This window comes from Atractosteus spatula, chromosome 12, assembly GCF_055471065.1.
Source record: "Atractosteus spatula isolate fAtrSpa1 chromosome 12, fAtrSpa1.hap1, whole genome shotgun sequence".
NCBI classification, from domain to species: Eukaryota; Metazoa; Chordata; class Actinopteri; order Semionotiformes; family Lepisosteidae; genus Atractosteus; species Atractosteus spatula.
The window spans coordinates 14,229,299-14,252,125 of NC_142717.1; the positions used below are offsets into that span (position 1 = coordinate 14,229,299).

Below are 22,827 nucleotides of genomic sequence, written 5' to 3' on the forward strand. Positions count from 1 at the left end.
TACTTTGATGGTACTAGGTATCAGTTCTATTATATCCTTAGTTTAGCTCAGATGAACATATTTTTTAACAAATAAATACAGTACATTATATTATGCAATAAAAAAAAATCTTGGATTAAATCGATTTGTAGACATAAAAATGAAAACTAATTTAATAAATAGTGGAAAATAATTTGAGGAAACCATATAGTATATGGCTATAAATAGATCTGAATTACATACTGTATATGTATCAGTAAAGGTACACAAATCAGTTTTTGTAAATTAATTTGCAATGGTTTTATGTAAAGTTGAGTGTTACATAACCCTAATAATGTGGTTGAGCTTATTTAGTATTTCCAAAGAAAGTAAGAATGTACAGTATAAAGTACATTTAAACATGCATTTAACATTTCTCTCTATGAAAAATATTGCTAATTTTACTGAAGAGCTATTGCATAAACAATCACCCTACTGTTCTCCTAAATGCAAATACATAATTTTTTTTTCATAACATTATGAAATTTCATATCTATTTAAACTCCTGCCATGGAACAACTGTCCTTAGCAACATAACAGATGCATTTTGTGGTTTCATTGCAGATTGGTACAGATGTCTTGGGTAATTTGTGGTCTTTAATTAGATACCATTCTGAATGCTTTCAAAAGACATTAATAAGGGGAAGGATTATCCTGCTTTCAAGTGTTGTTTCATTTGTTTATTTTACATCACATGTGAAGTGTGGTGTAAATTAGTGAAAAGCACCTGTAGTCCATTATAATGTGACATTAAAATCACCTTATTGCAATAGCATCATTATCCACTATCGTATCACTCCTTCTCTTCCTTTGTTTAACATCAGATAGCACAACAGGGACACCACTATTGCCATTATCAACAACAGCCACAGGAGCAGCATTGACAAACTGCACCACGACTACTAGTACAGAAATAACCTTTGGGGCAAGCAAGAAAGAAGGGTCACCAACTGGCAGCAAGGCCTGCCCTCAGATGGAGACAGAGGAAGAAAAAGCTAAACGACTGCTCTATTGCTCTCTATGCAAGGTAGCTGTCAACTCTGCCTCACAGTTGGAAGCACATAACAGCGGTAAGCCATGGCAATTTCTTTTTCTATCTCAGCAGCCCTGTCATTATCTTTCCAGGAACAGGCTTTTATACAAAGATACAGAAAATAGAAATGTGCCACTGCTTACCACCAAGCACTTGCTTTATGAATGTACTTCACAAAAGTTTGCCCCTCATTGCTTTGAAAGTCTAATAAATTAAAGTCACTTGCCAGTGCATTTTAGTTTTACTGGGAACTTGCTTATGTCCTTTCTGGTGAATGACAATGATTGTTTGTCTCTGTTATATTCTCTGAAACTAGACATGTTTGCTTACTGTATTACTACAGTATATACAGTAGTTTGGGTACTGCTGCATTGAATGAGTTTTGTAATGAATCAGCAGTCCAGCCCATCTGTTTTAAAACTAGTGCTGAGGATAAATATGACTTATCTTTGAAAACCTTTATTAATTAATTAAATTCGCTATAGATTTAGGAATTAAAGGCATGATAGAGTTAGCTAGGTGAAATGGCATCTGTGCTTCATGTGCCTATGTATTGCAGTCAAATTCTTACAATGAGAGAAAGTGAGAAAGACACTAATGTGTAGTGAAGGGGCAAATTATCAATGAAAGGTTAGTAAGATGGAAATGTCATTGAAAGAGCAGTTCATACCATTCGCTAGAAAAAAAGATAAAAGGACAAATGTGATGGACCACAACATTAAAATTTCTAAATACATCAAAGGTTATTGGGAGTCATAGAAAGGCTGGTTGACTGCCTGTTTTTGTAAACAGTGCATTGAATAATTGATGCAAGAAAAACTAAATCACATATTGGGTTTTAGTTTTTGTAACTTTGCAATATATACTGTACACAGTGATCTGCCTTCATAGGATGATTTATCTTCACTGTGAATTTAACCATCCATGATATTAATCTAATATGGACTATAGCCTAAAATATAAAATATGGATAGTAACCTAAAATGGACTATATTGATTGTATACAGTATGTTATAGCTTTGGTATCATATAGTATAGGAAAGCATCAGATCACCAAGACTGTCAAACTACTCAAAAAAAAAAAGTTATTTTCTCTGATTAGTTTACAAAATTTCAAGAAATCACTTCTTATGCACTTTTTGATCCGTAAATTTCCCATTGTAGTCAACGGCATTCATATCACGAATTGCAGCAGGAAACCAGCTGCCCAGCCATGTTTTTGAAACCGATACCCCAGTTTCTTTCAAAAACATCTAGATGAGATCCTTGGATCAATTAGTTACTACCAAACGGGTTAGATGGGCCAAATGGCTTCCTCTCGTTTGTAACCTTTCTTATGTTCTTATGTTCTTATGTAGGACTCTGTGGTGCCCAGGGAGGAAGTTTCAGCCCATTCTGTCTCTCCCAGCAGAGGTATGGCATATGGCAACCAAGTGTTCTTCAATGGAGGGCTATATTACAATCCTACAGGAAACCCTGCTATGACCATACTTATAATTTTATTATAGATGGTGCTGCATGCCATACCTCCAGAATCAATTTTGCTGGAAGAGGTATAGGTCATAAACTTATTAACCATTAGCAATAATTCTTACCTATGCAGAAAAGTTTCTTTATAGGGTATTGTTAAATTGAAAATGCAGTATAGAAACAGGAAAGTTATTGTGTACCACTTTTCTTTTCAGTTCACGTCTGAGGGTTTTAAATTTTCAATACTGTCATAACAGGTACAAAGCACAAGACTATGTTAGAAGCAAGAAGTGGCAGTGGAACAATCAAATCCTTCCCAAGGCCTGGTGTCAAAGGCAAATCTGTTCCAGCTACCAAGGTAGTGACTGGGCTACAGAATAAAACATTTCACTGTGAAATCTGTGACGTGCATGTCAACTCAGAGACACAACTCAAACAGGTGAGTCTGTAAATTTTCTAATGTGGCAAAGCTACCTTGCTTAAAAACCTGTTTGCAGTTTTATCTACTAGTAGTGCAAAAAATGCACCATATAGAGTATTTTCAATAACCTTCAACAAAGCAGGGTAAACACAGATATTTGACCCATATTTCTGGTGGATTTGAATGACTGCTGTTTAAATGAACAAGAAGGAAGTTTTAATTAACAAGCATGAGATTTGTTACCCTTTTTGTCTATTCATCAATATAGCATCACTTGAAGAATATGAACTTCTAAAGTAAATTTTATATTATGAAAAGGGATTAAAAGAAAAGGAGTGAATTTAAAACAGAGACGTCACTAGTCCTTAAAGGAAGATGAAAATGTTCAGTTGCATGAGAAAGCTGAAATATTTTAAGTTATCTTTCTGTCATGTGAGATTCAAAAAGAAAATAAAATACTGAAAGCTAGCATGATATTTATATGAGCAAAAAAACAACAACAATCTGCTCTTCATTAAAGCATAGTAGTGTCTTATTACAGAGGAAAAATTGACTAACATTGTAAAGTGTGTGTCACCCTATTAACACATTCATTATTGTTTGGTAAATTTTCACTACACTGAGCTAGTTTTAAGCCTAACACTATACCTTACCTTAGTGAAAGATATCTCATATATTTTTTCCATCAAGTCCTTTATCTTTATCAAGTACTTTTTCTTCCTTTTAGCACATTAGCAGTAGAAGACACAAAGACAGAGCTGCTGGAAAACCCCCCAAACCCAAATACAGTCCTTATAATAAATCCCAAAGAGGAACGACTGCACAATCAGTAAGTGTATGTCTCATTCAATGTAATTGCTAGGTTTCTTTATATAATTTTGGTATCCTGTGAAAAGAAGATACAAAGTAGTATAAAAACTTTGTGGTTATTACAAATACATATATATTAAGTTACAAGTACAATTTTACAATTTAATTTCAAATTTAAAATATTAATTTTGTAAGGGTAAAAATATTGCTAACTTATAAATAACTTTCCATCTACCAATACAGAAACATATTTGTTTGCTGGATACATTTTTCCAATGGAAAAATGGAAGCATGGAGATATTCCAGGTGACTCCAAAATAGGGTTATTTTCCTTCCATTGGAGAGAAGAGCCTGGAGGTTAGACAGTCATTAGGTTAATTCAAACACATTTTCACTGAAATTCAAAAGTAAACTCTTGTTTTTGTTTGGAACTAATGAATCAATAACTATTAACAGATGAACTGGGGGAGTAAACATTGAATAACATTTTTCACTAGAATCAATATTGTTTTGACTGAAATTCCTTGAAAATCTGCCTGTAATCATGTGGCACAGGGAGCTTATCTACTGTAGGTAATCTTCCGCTAAAAGGAAAAGAAAATGGGATGGTTTGTACAATGAGCAGTCCAAAGTTGTATGTACAGTATCCTACAACATACACATAAATTCATCTCTATAATTTAAAGAACATAAAGACTTAACCCAGCGTTTGAATAAAAAGTTAATATTCCACACTGACAGTCTGTCCATCTGCTGAGGGTGGAAGAGATACCATGAAATGCAAAACAGAGAAAAGAACAGGCTTGCTGAGTGTGGGACTGATTTCAATTGGAATTGATTAATGGAAGTCATTACTCAACCCCCTGACTCTCACTGATGTTTTATCATTAGAGTCTAATCTATACAAATAGTAATTAAAAAAAATAAACTTAGTCTATGCCTTTTTATTTGGGGTTTTTTGTTCTTCCCCCACAGGTGAAGCTTGCTTTGAGGAAGGAGATAGGGAAGCCATTGCCAGCCAGAATATTACCGAATCACATAGCTGCTGCTGCAGCAGCTGCAGCAGTAGCTGTCGGCTCTCCCTTCTCCTTGCGCTCCCCTGCAGCTGGAACTCTCTTTCAGACTCAACCTCTGCCCCCAGGATTACTACGGCCTGCCCCCGGACCCATCCGAACACCTCACACATCTGTTCTGTTCGCTCCATACTGATCCAGCTGTAGCCCGATACAGACTCTTACATTATAAAGTACTGCAATAACTTAAAGTGAAACCAGGGAACTATGCAGCGTTATTTCTATAGGAACAAAAGGCATTAGGAAAGATCAGAGTCTATATTTGTTGGGATTTCGCAATTGTACGGGTGATGTAGTGTTTATCAGAAACAATTCCTTATTAGGTTTTAAAGAAAAATAAGTCATAGATTTAGAATGGTTAAATTTAATTTGTGATTGTGCTGTCTGCACTATTATTTCCTGCCCTGTTGTCTTCAATGAGTTAGGAAGCAGTACTATGCGTGTCATTGGGCATTAGCTTTGCATTGTATGTAAGTGTATACTTCCATTCTGTATTCTCAAGTATAAGAAGAACACTGTGAACACCCCGCATATTATTCCTAAAGCCAATGCAGCAGTTTGCTGGGAAATATTTATTGGATCAATGAATACAACATCAACAAAAAATAGAAATGGTAAGCATTAGTGAGGTGCTTGTCTGTGCAATTAGTTTAATGTGTTAAAGATGATCAAATGTAAAATAAACAAGTCCTACTTTGTTAACAGTAAATGAATGATCAATATCCCATTCACCAAACATTTCACAAAAAATGGTAAGCAGTGATGGTGACAAATACGAATATTAGTGGATACAAAATGTTCTGCAGAGATAGAAACAATGAAAGCATTTGAAGTGCAGCACTATACAGTATAACAAAAACTTAATTCAGTAACAAGTCCAGATCTGTGAAAAACTATTTGAATGAATCTTATCAGAGCTTCTTGTTGGTCTTAGTGATATACTGTATAAAGGGAGTCTGAGTGAACAAATAACACCAAAGTTTGCTTGTTTAATTTATTTAATAAACAAAGTCATCCAATATCCAATGTCCCCGTGTGAAAAAGGTAATGCCCCCTTAGATTCAGTAGCTGGTTGCATGGCCTTTAGCTGCAATAACTGTAACCAAATGTTTCCTGTAAGAGTTGGTTCAACACGTCACTGTGTTGGAATTTTGACCCCTTGCTCCATGACAAATTGCTTCCACTCAGTAACATTTGGGGCTTTTCTAATACGGATTGCTGGTTTCAGATCCTGACACAAATTTCTATGGGGTTCAGGTTTGGAATTTGACTTGGCTATTCCAAAACATTGAATTTCTACTTCTTCGTCCATTCTCTTGTATGTTTGGCATCATTGCCTTGCTGCATGGCCCAATTGCACTACTGCTTCAACATGATATCCTCTTCAGTGGAAGTTCATTCAGGTCTTGAGGCATCCATGACAATACCAAAACCATGTTTGGTACTGTACAGTATGTTATTGTTGCTCAGTGTTATTTTTAAGTGAGGAATGGTTTCCATCTTGCTACTCTCCCAAGAATCCCATTTTTATCTTTTATGATTGCAGAGTCATTAACATTCACTTTAGCCACGGCAAGAGAAACCTGCAGATCCCTGAATATTGTTCTGGGATTTTTTGGGACTTCCTGGATGATTTAACAATGCGTTTTTGGACTGATTTTAACAGGACAACCAAACTTTTGTTCTAAATCTTCTCCATTTCAATGTCTCTGATTGAGGATTGGTGGTGCTCCGGAGTGTTAGAAATGTTTTTGTAACTGCTTTTAGAGTAATAGGCATCAATGACCTTCTTTTCTGAGGTCTTCAGGAATATATTTTGAAATACACTGTGATGATGAGAGCCAATGCTTGTGAGCTTTTTAATAGAGTAGGGTTGACCAAAATTTGCCCTGATTGTTTAATAAATTATTCACATGTATCCCTAATTCTTTAATTGAATTGGCTGAACTAGAGGGGTGCTAACTTTATCACATAGGGCTATTGGATGTTGGATGATTGTTTATGAAACACATGAAATAAGCACCAAACTATGTTTTATTTGTTCACTCGGCTCCCTTAATATTTCACTAGGAACCATATGACACTGATAAAATTCATTGGTGATAATATGGAACATTTCAGAACATCTGAAAGAGGGCAAATTCTTTTTAATGGAAGTGTATGTAGCCTGGATAAAACATGTTCTTGGGATCTACAGTATTTGTGTCAGGCCTATGAATGGTATTTAAAGGTCTTGGTGTTAAGAGCATGCTATAAACCGCCACATTCAGATATCAATTATAATGCAATCTTACTATAATAATTAAATCAAAAATGTGTAAAGGAAAAAGCAATTATCTGAGATTTTAGTTTTCCACTAGAATAGGTAATGTTTTCAGAGATATCAGAAGATTAAAGTGAAATGGTAAACATGGTTAATGACTGCTTCCTCACACTGTTTTCCACAGCTTCTACAAGAGCTATTACCAGTATTTTTAATCTAGAAAGAGAATTAAGAGAACTACGGTATAAGTGTTTGTAAAATGGTATCCTTTGAGGTATATTTTGAATTTTTACAGGCTTACAATTTTCTGAAAGCAGACTAAATAGGATAGGATAGAATGGATACGGAATCAACAGAGAATGGATGGCAACACAGTATTCTATTAGATTATTCTGTTAGAAGCAAATAACAGATTCATCCCAAAACTTAGTACAACAGATTTAGAAATCAGTGTCCCAATCTGTTTAATAAACCAATTAAGAAAAGAGTAGAAAGAAACCACTTCATGAAAAGATACAGAAAGAGCAGCATCCGATAAAGAATTTGACTACGATAATTTAACTACCTGAAGCACAAGTGAATAGAGGATATTAGGAGAAGCTGACAGAGATATAAAATACAATTGCATTAGAGACTAAAATAGTGTTTTTCGATATTAAACTGCAAAAGAACAGTAAACAATGAAGTAAAGTGTGTCAGCTATAATACCAAATGTCCCAATACAAATGATGAAAAGAATAAAAGGGACATACTGTAGCTAATATATTAAATGATTATTTTGTGTTTTATACTTGATGAATACCAAGGAAGTAATTGACAACATCCCTCAGTATGAGCAAAGACAATGTTCTACAATAAACTCTACAAGCAATAAAAAGGCAGAAGTGGTACAGGTGATAGAAGCATTTAAGGAAAACAAATCTCTATAGAGTCTAATGGTATTCTACCAGTTGTATGTAAGGAAAAAAGATGTTATTCATAGAATGTTAATAGAGCATTTTAGCAGTCTCTCAGGGCAGGGGTAATATTCATTGACTGGAAAATTGGCAATGTAGCACACATCCATAAAAAGTGACAAAATCAAATCTACTTATTAAAGACTGGTAAGTCTTAAGTCTATTTCATGTAATGTTATGAGAACTATAATTAGAAAATCTGTATGACAAAAGGATTCGAGGGGATAGTCAAAATACATTCAGGAATAATACAGTATGTCATCTTTAACATATCAACATTTTTTAACAAGTATTAAAAAATTGATAGAATCAGAGCATATCCTATGGTATAGAACAATCACATTTTGAAAAGGTTGTTAATAAAGAAAATAAATTCTTAAGCATTTATGGTAATGTAATTCTTAGAATTGAGAAGTGATAAATGTATATAACACAGACAGAATGGATAATAATTATATTATTTTTGCATATTATATTTTTTGAAGTTCTATAGAATTTTTCATCCCAAAGAATCTCATAGTGCTTACATAATGACAAGAACTCATTTCATCCTCCACTAATGCCATATCAACCAATACAGTAGGTGATTCAGAGCAGCCATTGTATTTCAGTACCCCTGTGATACAGCATGACATGTAAAAAAATACTTCACAGACTGAATTAAGAAAGATCTCGGTGAATTCTTGGATGTGATTCCACAGTGAAATTAAGACACTGGGGTTAATTATTGTAAAAAAACACTTCTAGGAGATATTTAATAATCAAATAGTGAAGATGCTGGTTTAATATCACATACAAAAGAATGTAACTGCCTTACATCATCTTACCAGGGTATAAGTTTGGAAATTCTGAGAGAGAAGAGGTCCAATAATACTACTTACAGCAGCAAACTGATTTTACTTAGAGGTTTCCCATTCCTGCACTGACTAGTCCCAGCCTGGCTTAGCTTCTGAGATCTGTTAAGATCAGGTTAGAAGGTAGAAAAGGTGCAGTTTAATCAATATTAAATGTCTTTTTTTCAAAGGTTTAAACAAAATCACTCTTATCCAATGACATTGATAAAAGTCTTTGCCAGTGTGTTTAAATTACTGTAGTATCTTTACAATTATACATACTGTAATTTACAGCATACTGGTTTTCAATAAAGTTTAAATTGATTTGAATCAACCTTTTGTTTGACTGCCAGCTTCTTAAAGATTTTTAAGACTTAATTAGTTTTTGTTTGACAGCCAAGAGACTTTTTTAAAATAAAAAATAAGAAACAAGAAAGTTATATATATATAATTAAAGATGCAAGTAATAGGTTTATTCCATGCTGAAAAAAAGAAGAAAGAGAACACAACGTTTCGGCCGTGGAGCCTTCTTCAGGTGTTCACACCTGAAGAAGGCTCCACGGCCGAAACGTTGTGTTCTCTTTCTTCTTTTTTTCAGCATGGAATAAACCTATTACTTGTTCCTTTGCAGCCTACGCATGCTGACGCAGCTACCCACCTATAATTAAAGATACTAAAGAATGTCAGAATCTAAGAAACATAATGAGAGGAGGCTATGCTGGTGCCTGCTACAATTCACTAGTGAATCAAATGGTTCCCCACCTACATCATATATATAGTATATATAGTATATGTAAGGCACTTTGGGATTATCCATCCTTCCATTTTCTATCCACTTTATCCAATACTGGGTCGTGGGGAAGCCGGAGCCTATCCTGGCAAGCTAAGGGCACAAGGTAGGATACACCCTGGACAGGACACCAATCCATCACAGGACACACACAGATGCACACACTCACACCAGTGCCAATTTTCCCAGATGCCAATTAATCAGTACTGTGGGAGAAAACAGGAGCACCTGAAGGAAACCGATGCTAACATAGGGTGAACATACAAACTCCAACAGATAGCATCCCAGAAGTTGACCCAAGGGCCCAAGACCTGCAAGACAGCAATGCTAACCACAGCACCACCATGCCATACCATGGATAAATTAGAATGAAAATCCCTTCATAGATGGAAAGAATCACTAATTATTCCTTCAAATGGAAACATCTCCAATTGAACGATTTGGTTATATCTAAAGTGTACGTCTAAGAAGCTTGTTGAAAATATTAGAATTCACATCTTCGTTTTGCCCTCCTTGTTACCTACCTCCTGAGTATGAAATGTGCTTGCTTTGTTAGTGATTAAGGGCACTGTGCACATGTTAAAATACTGTAAAATTGCAAGTACACTATATTTAATCATAAGCCCAATCTAGGAATGTTGCTGGTGGATCATGTGTAACATCACTAGGACACTTAGTGTCCATCTATCCACTATCACTTGACTCCAGCAGTGTTTCCAAAACAAAGAAAATACATGTATTTAACCCACATTGTTACACCATTCTTAGTCATTTTATTGTTTTGGTAGCAATCTCACTGCAGACCATTGTCCTGACAATGTTTTGAAGTTATTGAAAATATTATTTTAAGATTGTTGTTGTTTAAGAAAGAGAAAAACATGTTTATTGTTAGCCTAAATAACTCCTGGACTCTTATTAACTGGTACAATTGAAGAAAATGCCGTTTCTTAGTTTATTCTCTCAAGACAGCTGTGATTGGGACTGGCTAGCAGGTCCTGTGATCAAAGAGTTGAATGACAATTTAGAAAATCTACAGTGAGACACATACAGTATACAATAGGCGGTGCGGTGGCTCTGTGGCTAAGGATCTGCGCCTGTGGCTGGAACGTTGCTGGCTTGTATCCCACGGCCGGCAGAGGAATCCTACTCCTTTGGGCCCCTGAGCAAGGCCCTTAGCCCCAGCTGCTCCAGGGGCGCTGTATAAATGGCTGACCCTGTGCTCAGACCCCAAGCTTCTCTCCCTGTCTGTGTGTCTCATAGGTATGCAAAAAGACAATTCCTAATACAAGAAATTGTACTGTATATGGCCAATAAAGTGATCTTATCTTATAGTCTCAGGGACTGAACATAAGAGGCATTTCCTTTTTCTAGCTGTGACATAGCTCTAGGAGAGTGTGTAAATGTCTTTTTTAAGAGCCAGTAGAAAGATAACTTTCTTGAGTATGTCCCAGAGCGAACAAATGAAGTACAGAATAGCAATTGTAGACTGCATCATGAAGGACTAAGCCTAGATTAGATGTCTGGCTCTAGAAAATTAGATATCTGACTGTAGACTACATCATACTGTGGTGAAACAATGAGGGAAAGGTGGGTAAAATGGCCACTCTTTCAATGTATACTACAGACACCAGTCTAACTCAAGGCCATTGAAATACCAAATATGACTTTGATAGGTGAGCGATCAAACTCTCAATTACACCCAGGGGGCTGACCTTTCTAAAACTGTTATTACAGCAATAGTGCCATCAATAATATCCCTTTGTGTTTCAACAAAGTAATGTTTGTCCCCACATGAAAAGGGTCAGAAGACTTTCACATTCAATCTGTCATCAATTTCATGCATTAGCCCAGTGAAATTAAACCTTCCTAGCACCTGCGTGACATGTTGAGTAGACACGTATGTCAACATCACCTACAACCCAATAACACTGTTAATCTGGCACTTGCTTAACAAAGAAACATTCCTGCTTTGCATGGTTTAGAATTATTCTTCCTAGACTGGAGTAATGAGACAATGATGATGTACTGTGGGATTCACCAGGCATTTACAGAGCAAGACCAACTCAGTGTTGTTTTGACTGCACTGGTAGACTCATATTTCAAATAAAATATAATCCTGGTTCATATTTATTTTTTTACTCTAGTCAAATACAAATTACCTTTGAGTAATCTGCAATTTAACATTTGAAATGTTTATTTTCTGTCTAAATATGTTTTTAAAGTAGCAGGTCTATGTTGGTTGCACTTTTTTTATTTAAATGTTGTAGTAAACACTTTGAAAGTGTTATCATAAGAGTTTACACTTTAATGTTTATTTTTGGTTTATCACAAGTATTATAGGTTAATTTTCACTTTGTTTCCCATCCTTTCCAGACTAGGTTGTTTATACTCACAAAATGTATTACACTACTGCAGATTCATAACCTTATATTCAGTAAAGTACACTAAAAGATAATCATGCAAATAGAACAGTGTTCTTCAGAAAACAAATGTTTCTTTAAGTAATAAAAAAGAGGAATGTATGAAGTTGCTAGAAGTCTAATCCCAGAAGACTGACTTTTGGAGAAGTATTTAGAATAACATTGTATGCATCTGTGTTTTCTGTGGATTAGGGATAAGGGGGGAATAGTAGTTTTGGAAGCCATTAGAAGGGATAGACTTGGTCACCATTATATTGTACACTCACAGCTTCAATAAGTAGATGAAATTCAGGATTTTTCCCTCCAAGGCATAGTTTGACATTATCAGGAACAAGTAAAAGGTTATTCCTTGCTGAAAGGAAAAGAACAGAGACACAATGCTTTGGCCACGGAACCTTCTTCAGGTATCAATTTTATCATTAGTCACACTTTCATATTTTGTATTTCTTCATAAAAACTCTAGGAAAGTAGTATTTACTTGACCTGTTATTCAAATGCAAATGTGAACACTCAATGGTAAACAAGTAAGTTTTACTGTGACAAATTTGTTACAATAGACTGGCTTCTCATCCAGGGTGTATCCTGCCTTGTGCCCATTTCTTGCTGGGGTAGGCTCCAGTACCTCCATAACCATGAGATTTATGGGTCTTTATGAGTCTTCAATGGCAGTAAATTGCATTATGCTATGTTCCTACATTATGTGTATACAATTCCTCAAATATTCCCTACAACAATCCCATTGTTGGGTATGGTTCATATTGTGCATTCGAGTCCAGTCCATATGTGTGTGCCACATATAGTACATGTGATTCCTTGGTTTTTTGAAGCACTTCTGACATCAAGTGATAGTGGAGAGATGGACACCACATGACATGAGTATTGGATAAAGTGGTTAGAAAATAGATTGAATAAAAATTGTGAGTAACACAATTGTACTATTTGTGATACTAGGAAGGTAACAGTAGTGTACTTGAGGTCCCTTCATGTGGTGCTGTCATGCTGTAAAGTAGTGATAGCTGTGCTGTACAGATGATGGTCTCACTACAAGAATACATGATTACAGACCAGTAAAGAGTCATTAGGTTTGTTTCAAATTTAAAGTTTATTTGCCATTTGTAATAACTCCATTGGAATTCTTATTTGTGCTTGTTCTTTCAGTGTACAGATGGGTGAAAATAACAACCGTATCATCCAGTATACATTACAATGGAACAGAGTGTAGGAAACAACATAGTATATAAAAGAATATACAATAGTAAACAACTGTGTGTGATATGCTGTGCAAAAAAATCAGTTGGTGGTTATGGATAGTAGCCTGCCAATCATTTTGCCATTAGCTATTAGTTATTCATGACTGCTTGGATATACAAACTGTTTCTGAACCTGGTGGTCTGTGTTTTGATGCTGCGTAAGCCCCTGCCAGACAGTGGAGGTGGGAACAGTTTGTGCCCGGGATGGTTATAAATCTGTATTTTGGCAAAGGCTTTAGTAGGGCAAAGGTTGACTTACCAATTGATGGTAAGTTGGATCCTGTGAGTTTGTCACAACCCTCTGTATGACCTTCCTGTCCTGTGTGGTTATGTTTCTGTACCATATGGTGATGTCAACTGTTAAGGCACTCTCTACAACGAAACGATAAAAACTCAAGAATAACCATTGACTCATCCCACATTTCCTCAGATGCCTCAGAAAGTGGAGGCACACTTGTCTTTTTTTAAATGCTTCAGTATTGTGGGTCCTACAACCCAAGGAATCTGAAACCGCTAACATTTTTAATTGATGCTCAATCAATGCACATCAGAGTGTGGCTCTGTCTGAGTCTCCTGAAGTCCATAATTAGTTTGTTTGTCTTGATGACTACAAGGCTGTCATGACACCACTTTTTGACAGATCTGGCACCTCATTCTTCTATGCAGACTCATCATTATTGCTGATCAGCCTAATTATCATGGTATCAAATTTGATGATATTGTCGTTACTGTGTTTGGCTGACCAGTCATAAGTGAAGAATGAATAAAGTCTGGGATGGAGGCAGCAGCCTTGAGGGGTTCCACTGTTCAGAATCAGTGTGCAAGAGGTTTTGTCGCCTATCTTTACCACCAGTTTCCTCTTAGATATGGTAAATCCAGTAAGCAGTTACAGATGGAGTTACACAGGCCCAGATCTTTAAGTTTAATTAATTCTAATTACTCCCCTCCGAACACAGATACAGATGGCCCTATTTAAAAACAAACAGGTTCAAGTTCTCATTTATACCTATGGCCATAATCCTTGCTCAACAGCCGATTCTTTGGTTCATGTGTATTGTTTGTTTTCTTTATATTGTCTTCTGCTGTAAAGCAAATTGCCCCTCAGGGATAATACAGAAACTCTTAAAATAGCATTGGGCAGAACTGTTGTGTTGAAGACAGAACTGTCATCAGGAAATAGCATCCTTTAATAAGTGCCCCACTTGTCAAATTGTTCAAGGATAACACATGGGGACAGAGATATGCCATCATCCACTGATCTGTTAGTTTCTTATGCAAACTGGTATTGGTCTAAGGAAACCAGAGTAATGTAATCATTTGTTAGTCATTACTAACTTTTCTAAACACTTCATAGGCCCAGAAGTGAGTGCCACTGGGTGGTTGTCATTCAGGCATGTTTACATTGGCTTTCTTGGGTAGTTACAGTCTTTGTTTTTTCTTTTCATGTTGGTACAACAGACAGGGGTGGTGAGAAATGAAAAATGTCGGCAGATACAAAAGTTAATTGATCTGCAAAAGGATTTGGGATGAAACGCCACATGGGCCAGCTGCTTTGTGGGGTTTTACTTACAGGTTATGTGTATATTGCGTTTGAGCACAAAATCCCCCGATACACTGGGAAACTTGATGTCAAGCCCAGTGTTTTGAGCCTCAAAAGGGGTATAAAAGTTATCCAGCTCATCTGGTATTGAAGTGGCAGTGGTAGCGATTTCACCGACATTCACTTTATAAATGGTGTATAAAAAAATTCAGACAGGACGATAATGTGCATTAGGAAAGACTTACAGGCTCACTGACCGTTTTATTACCCTTTTCATTAGATTGGGGTGTGCTAGGCATGAAGCAGGTAAACAGGCATACAAAGAGAAAGCAGACATTCTGTGGATAGAGAAAAAGGGAAACGGCAGGAAAGGGTGAACCTGGGATCAAAGGGGAGAGGTTGTGGGGATAGTTCAATACCGGGGGATGCTTATCGGTAAAATATGCTTCTTTTAAAAACAGTAATAACATTTTGCCTATCCGCTTTAATTTGAACACTGAACTTTGATTCCCTGAAAAAGAACACAGTCATGAGGAATGGGTAATACTTCATCACTACCATGCTGTGTATACTAGACTTGCTAGGTTAGACCCTGCTGCATAATGGTACTCCATACTTCTGGCTTCCAAGTTGGGTTGGCTGCTACAAATACATGGCTAGTGTTCTAAATAGGCACAGCAGCCTGACAGGTTGAATTGGAAAGTACTCCAAATCCACTGATAAGCAGAAAGCACTATATTCCTGTGGAAACAGAGCAACACCACCATTTTAGGTATGCAGACTATTATGGTCCTGAGAACCACTGATGATACTGCAATGCATACGGCCACCATTGCAGGTTGTTCAAGCCGGCTTACCAGTGGTGAGGGGCCAACCTGAGGGGGCAGGGGCGAGGGCACATACCCACATGAGCCCGAGAGCGCTACATTGGTGTCAGGAGCTGGATGGGAAAGGCCTTCGCCGAGGACAGTGAATTAAGCAGGGGAGAACGTAACATACGGCCACCATTGCAGGTTGTTCAAGCCGGCTTACCAGCACGGTGGTGTCGCCGCTCTTCCCTGTGGATAGCAGGGACCACAGCCGTCAGGCTGAAGGGAGTTTTCTCTTTAGCTCAACTGAACACAAGTCTTTGTGTTGCTAGCACCTTCTATTTAGTTTAATCCTAAAATTCCTGTATACTGGGTCCATTTCTTAAAAAAAAAGTCTGGTCTCCATATAGTCCTCAAGATTTCATTCTTTTCAGTGACCCCTTCATACATTGTAGATTGTGTTTCAGACCCTGGAATTATGCAATTACAACTTGCAGTTTGATGAAAGCACTTTTTTTTTATTGCTGTGAGCTAGAAACTCACCTGGTCTGCACAAAAAACTGAAAGGTTTTTTTAGGTAATTGATCCATGGATCTCATCCAGCCATTTCTTGAAAGAAAGAGGCTAGAGTATTTGCTTCAATGACATGAAAGGATGGTTTGCTTCATAGTACTATGACACTCTGGGTAAAGAAGTGGCTTCTGATCTCAGATTTAAATGAACCTGCACATACTGTAGTTTCCTCCTTCCTTTTACTGCACATTATACTCAATCATAACTCAAAACAACTTATTTTCTTTTAAATATTTCAATCACATATCAAACACTTTGAAATTACATTTTATTAAAACAATCTCAAAATATACACTCCATTTATAGATTCAAAAAAAAAGTAACTTTTCTATTTAAGATATCTGAATACTTTATGTAGTTATTTTTAGATATCTTAAAATAATTGTACTGTATGTACAGCAGAATTTAAGAGACCAGTATTTTAAATTGTGTTCAAGCAATCTCAAAACTCTTTAAGATATTGGTAAACATCTCAGTAGCTTGGTCAAATTCTACTGACAAAATGAGCCAACACTTATGAAGGGATAGCTTACTTAATACGGTCTTTAAATTGTCTGGTGAGGTAACGACTGTGCTGCTTGGCAATCAGTGTTGTCAAACCCATTTTTGTTTGTGTTCAGCTAGGTAGTTTCCATAAGAAGGAGGAAGTGCTAGATTAAAAATTTATAAATTTGACCCTCACCCAAAATTCTGTTAAACACTGCATTGCAAGATGAAATCTCTAAGATTTCTATGCAAAAAACTTGTAAAAGGTACATTAAGAGACTCCAGATACACAGCATAAAAATACTGAATTTTTTTTCAAAAATGCAGTGACAGCCGCTGAAGTTATGGGGACCTTTGGCTCTTGGCAAAGAGGGATATTAAGAATAATGGCACGCCCTCATTACAGTTCTTTTTTTCCCCCCCTCTGAAAAGCAGTCTTTTATTGTATAGCAAACGTATCAAGGTGTAAACAAAAGATCATGAAGAATGCAAGGAATGTTAATTTTATGTACAGCAACCCATCAGGCAAGGCATATTCTTTTGAACATATTTTTAATTGTTTAGTTATAGTTTGTCCACCATATTTTCATTGCTTTCATTCTAATACCAATTCTTAAATGAACAGCTGAAACAGTTACTTTGAAGAACCTAGTTGTGCTAACAAGGTCATTAGCAGCAACAAATAGTATTGAAAGCACAGTTAAGTTAACCAACATTTTCATTTCATAAGGTTCTTACTGAAAAGAATTGTCAAGTATAAAAATAACTTCCCTGTCAGTGAGCCTGTTGCCAATATGTTTGAGAACAGAACAAAGAAATTATATTAACATTCCCAGTGGGAAATCTTATTGGAACAAAGACATTAAAAAGAATTTTAGAAAGCAATAGAAACTCAATGTGCCAATAAGAATTTTATTCCTGGCATTATCCCCTTAATGTTTGTGCTTTTAATATAAAATTCACTTTGTTTACTGTATTTTTACTTTTCATGCTTTCCATCTGGAATCCCATAGTAAAATATCTGTTTTAAATTAAAATATGTACAAAAGATTTAAAACATCAAAATTTAAGTTTATCTAAAACAATGTGGAAACATTTTAGAAATGTGCAATATAAATTCTCAAAAAGCATGAAGCCAAAATCTGACAATTACAAAATGTTATTTATTGTATACACTTTGTAAACTCATCATAAAAGAAAATTGATTGAAACCATCTTCCTAAAAACAGGTAGTATCACAAGTGTCATTTCACTAGTAACAAGTGCAGAGCAGTGGCTCTGTGCCCAAGGATCTGTGCCTGTGGCTGGAAGGTCACTTGTTCAAATCCCGCAGCCGGCAGAGGAATCCTACTCCGTTGGGCTCCTGAGCAAGGCCCTTGACCCCAGCTGCTCCAGAGGCTCTGTACAATGCTGACACCAAGCTTCTCTCCCTGTCTGTGCATCTCATGGAGAGCAAGCTAGGGTATGTGAAAAAAAAAATCCTAATGCATGAACTTGTACAGTATATGGCTAATAAAGTGATCTTATCTCAACATAGAAAGACAATTCTCAAAATGAAAGTTCAAGGTCAAAGCCAACTTTGCCTAGTACAGCATTTTACAAAAGCTCAGATTCGAGTTAAAAAAAAAGACTGGTCCTCATGAGAACAAGTGCCACAGTATAAACTAGTTCCGGTCTGTAATCTCACAAGACTGTGGACAATAAACAAATACAGTGGAAAACAAAACAATTTGGTCACAAAGTTGGTTTGTGAAAACTAAACCAACTACACTTAACAGATAAAAGGAAAGTTATTTTAACAGTTATCTGGTACAAAATACATTACTGGTGAGTTCCCCCCCCAAATATGGCAATCCTTTAATGTAATTGTGAAAGCTCCCTTGTCAATAAATCATTTTTTTTCAGATAGAACCCTACCTCCACATTCTTTGGAGAGCCAAAGAAGTGACTAAAGTCTAAAAACACCCTTTAAAATGGAAAATTTAGGGGATGAAATGATGCATCTGGAAAATTTCAGAAAAAGCTGTTCTCTACAGGAGATTTATTTTTCCCTTACAAAGGCTGTTGCTGTTATCTTTTTTCCATATGGGTTAAAAACATTCAAGAAAGCTGTTGTTTCTTGCGGAGTAACACTGCACATATTGCCGATACAGTTCTTTCCCTTCTTGCATATGTTATGCATGACTGGGAGAAGATGGTATGCCGATACAGTGAAACCTAAAAACTCAGCACTTAATTCATATTCATGACACTAAATATTACTTAAATATTTTACCTAGTGTTCAGTAACCTATTTTTGTTGAGTTGTTTTGTGTAATTTATACACAAAAAGAAAATGAAAATCAATTTTAAAGATTTGGCTGTATTTAGAATAAAACATGAAATTTCAAATATACTGTCATTATAAAAATAACCTTAGTGGAGTTTGAATACAATGGTTTTTAAAGTAGAAAGTTGTCTTTCATGGGTATTTTTATGTTTTTCTATTCTAGAAGATTGAATGTCTTATTCCTGCATGAACATTGACAAGTCCAACTTTAAATGTCAAGATCTGTTTGTGTAAACAGCTGTGTTACACCCGAGTCACCAGACTATCCAATATAATCCAGTTTCATTATTTTATTTTCTCAACTATTTGGATGTTCTATATTTTTAAAATCTTAAGTTTAAATTAAAAGCATTATCACTTCCATTATTCATCACTGATCTCAGCCAGTTTTAGGATTATTTTAACTTGCTCACTTTTATTCATTAAATTTGCATTTGAATTATTGATTTGTTAATAAATCTGCACTTCAGGATAAGTGAACTATTCTACTTAACACTGAAATTCCTCTATTCTTTCAGACAGTGAAATAATATTTTAAACAGAATTGTAGGATATGTACTATAATCAGAATTAAAATTGAGCCATGTTTTGTTACAATTGTACAATACACCAGTAAGATCTCTTTTACAGTAGATTACCATGAACAACTTTGGTTACCATGTTAAAAGAACCTACAGTATTAGTATTCTGGCATCAGTCCATAAAAGAGCAAGAAGACATTCCTATGCTTAAAGGAATGCACCACACTGGCTAGATAAAAGTACAAAATCTTTTTTGGGTTTTGAGCAAAGATACTCAATACGAGTATTCAAAATCCTCAAAGGCACTGATAATATCAGCCAATTGGACAACTACAGAATCAACACTGAAATACATATCACAGGCCACAAGTTGAAACTACACAGAAGAGAATTTAAAGCCGTCGATAGGATGCACTCTTTCACAGAAGGGTATGGTTGACTGGAACAAGCTATATGCCCATGTTGATGAAGACCATATCCTGGCTTCTTTCAAGAATGCTCTGGTCCTTCACTAAGAGTTATGAGCTAAGGTTATTGATCTTTAGTTCAATTTGCTCAATTCACTTGCAATTAAACTTTCTATACAGGGCCAAATGGATTCCTCTACTATGCAACCTCTATTTTGTGCATATATTCTTTCTTAGACAATGTTACATAATTTGTTAATATGCAATAATAAAAAGGATGACCATGTACTGTTCAAGGATATTATGTATGCTATTATTAAAATTGTCTTGTAGACATCCTAGAATTTTTTATTTAATCAGGAATCTGGTTAATATAGTAAACATCTGCATAAGGCATAGTTCTCTTTTATCAGACAATGCGTCTCCCACTGTAACCGCATCTTAAATGGTATGCCTTAATGCCTTGCAACAATCTTAAAACCATACAATACCTACATTCTGTATGGCTATTTAAAAGCAGAAGACGTTTCAGCTCCAGCAGAATACTTTGACTTATTTAGCTTTTAATTATATTCATGGGGTGGGGAATTCTGGAGATGCACATTGAAAATATTCCTAATTGTTTCTAAAAGTCATAGGTTTATTCCATGCTGTGGAGCCGAAATGTTGCGTTTTCTTTCTTCTCTTTTCAGCATGGAATAAACCTATTACTTGTACCTTCGCAGCCTACACATGTTGACGCAGCTATCCACCTATAAAATAAAAGTTTCTGCATTATTCAGGCTGTTTGGATGGATGTATTTTCAGCAGAAAAATTTACACAATTTAAATCATTATTTGTACGTAACTTGTTGCACATATAAAGTTGAAATAAACTACCATTAATGTTAGAAGTGACATTTACAACAAAGTTCAGGAAAAAACAAGAATACTACAGCCATGAAGGCTCAGCTTCATGTAATGTGCACCATTTTCTGAGAGCCAATAAGATTTGACCCTCAAGAAGACTGTACAGTCGTCTTGATCTCTTCCCCGTGGACTGAATTCCAGGATTCAGTGAATTTAGAAGGCAACCAGCCTTGTGTAAAGGTAAACAGCAGTTGCAGTTTTCTTGGAGCCATTTTAGAGTTTTTTTAACCAAGAAGTGGCATTATGATAAAGAAAAATAAGAAGCTCTGCAAAAGAAACGAGACTGTTTAGTTTATCTAGTCCGTTTGGTTGCTAATAGCTAAATTGATTCAAGCATCTCATTCAGTCAAGTATTGAAATGTAGTCGACAACCTAGGGGGTCTAGTTTGACCCAGACTGCCACAACTCTTTGTGTATTAGAAAATAAGAAACACTGGTGTTAAAGAGGTTTTGAGTTGAAGAGTTCAATGCAGATATATATATATATTTTTTTTAAATGTGTACCGAGTTCTGGATGCGAAATCCCCAGGAGATCTCACAAATCTGATAATGGTAGGAGCAGTCTTAAACGCCACTACCCACTTAATTCTTTAGGGAGTGAAGTCCCTAACAGAAACAAAGATACTAAGCTGCCTGCACATGTACTGTAGATTTAATCAGTCAGAGATTAATACCAGTATCTGGAAGATATTTTGCATCTCAAGCAATAATAATGCAGCAGTCCCATTTCAAGTACAAGTACTTTTTCATAGATACCCAGTCCAACTTGCCATAATCCTCCACAGACAGGCATAGGCAATATATTGAACTCACAATCAATATCATATGCACTGAAAGACATTTTTTCAGGTCATTTAAAAAGGATCAGAATTCAAGTCAGAAAAGGATAATACAGTATTCCATATACAGAATACACTTTAGAACATGGGCAAATTTGGCATGGAATGGGATTAAGAAAATGTACAGCTTTGAATTGTGAAGAGTTTACCTTTGCCTACTGCCCTGTCTCTCTCACACCTGAAGAAGGCTCCACGGCCGAAACATTGTGTTCTCTCTTTTTTTTTTTTCCAGCATGGAATAAACCTATTACTCGTTCCTTTGCAGTCATAAAAATAGCTTCTTATTAGATAACTCAGTTTAGTATACTGTATAGAGATGCTGATCTAAGTCAGTATTAGCATTTGGATGACAAAGAATCACCACAGAGGGTCTTATGTAAAATTACTAATATTGGAAATAACATTAATGTGGAAGAATTATAAAAAACAGCATTTATACATCTTGGGGAAGAGGAATATGATACTGCATCTTTTTTATACTTGATAAAACACCATAAAGAAGTCATACTTTAAAATGACAATGTAGAAAACATGATTTGAAGGATGTTTCTCTGTGCTCTCTTTTGATTATGACATTGTTTTGCTTTTGCATTCCCCCCCCAAAAGCTGTCAGCCACACAAGTACCTCTACTTTCTATCCATTTGAGAAGTAGGACAGCTGGTAGACATTTGCTCTCCATGACCAACCACTGTATCATGTAATCAGTTTGCCATATTATGTCTTTCTGGTCTTTGTAACTGATGCAGGGCTAGTGAGAACTTTCCCCGTTTTCTGAATGATATCCACACAGAGCAAACTTTCAGTTGACATCTGAAGGCTATTACACACTGAAGCAGGCCTTGATGGATCATTGCCAACTCAGCATAGTGTCTGTCCTAGTCCATTGTCTCATGTCACTGGAGAGCCAAAGTGACAGTGTCACTACAGGTTTTCATATACACACACACACAATGACACTGGAGTTGGAAAATTGGAAAGAAAATTTAGGTAATAACATTAATGTCAATGCATTTAAGCAACTAAATGAAGTGTTACATCTAGCACAAATCCAGCACATCACACAGTCAACACCATCC

General features: G+C 35.9%; 1 protein-coding gene across 1 annotated transcript in view; it reads left to right on the forward strand.

The window, feature by feature from the left end:
- The window catches only part of znf385d (zinc finger protein 385D), a 65,508-nt gene extending 56,297 nt beyond the window's left edge, over window positions 1-9,211 (forward strand). The window contains exons 5-8 of the mRNA XM_088929511.1: window positions 843-1,088; window positions 2,779-2,960; window positions 3,670-3,771; window positions 4,728-9,211. Coding sequence (XP_088785637.1) covers window positions 843-1,088; window positions 2,779-2,960; window positions 3,670-3,771; window positions 4,728-4,961 — 764 coding nt within the window. The 3' untranslated portion in view covers window positions 4,962-9,211. The remainder of the gene's footprint in view (window positions 1-842; window positions 1,089-2,778; window positions 2,961-3,669; window positions 3,772-4,727) is intronic.
- Window positions 9,212-22,827: the final 13,616 nt, after the last annotated feature.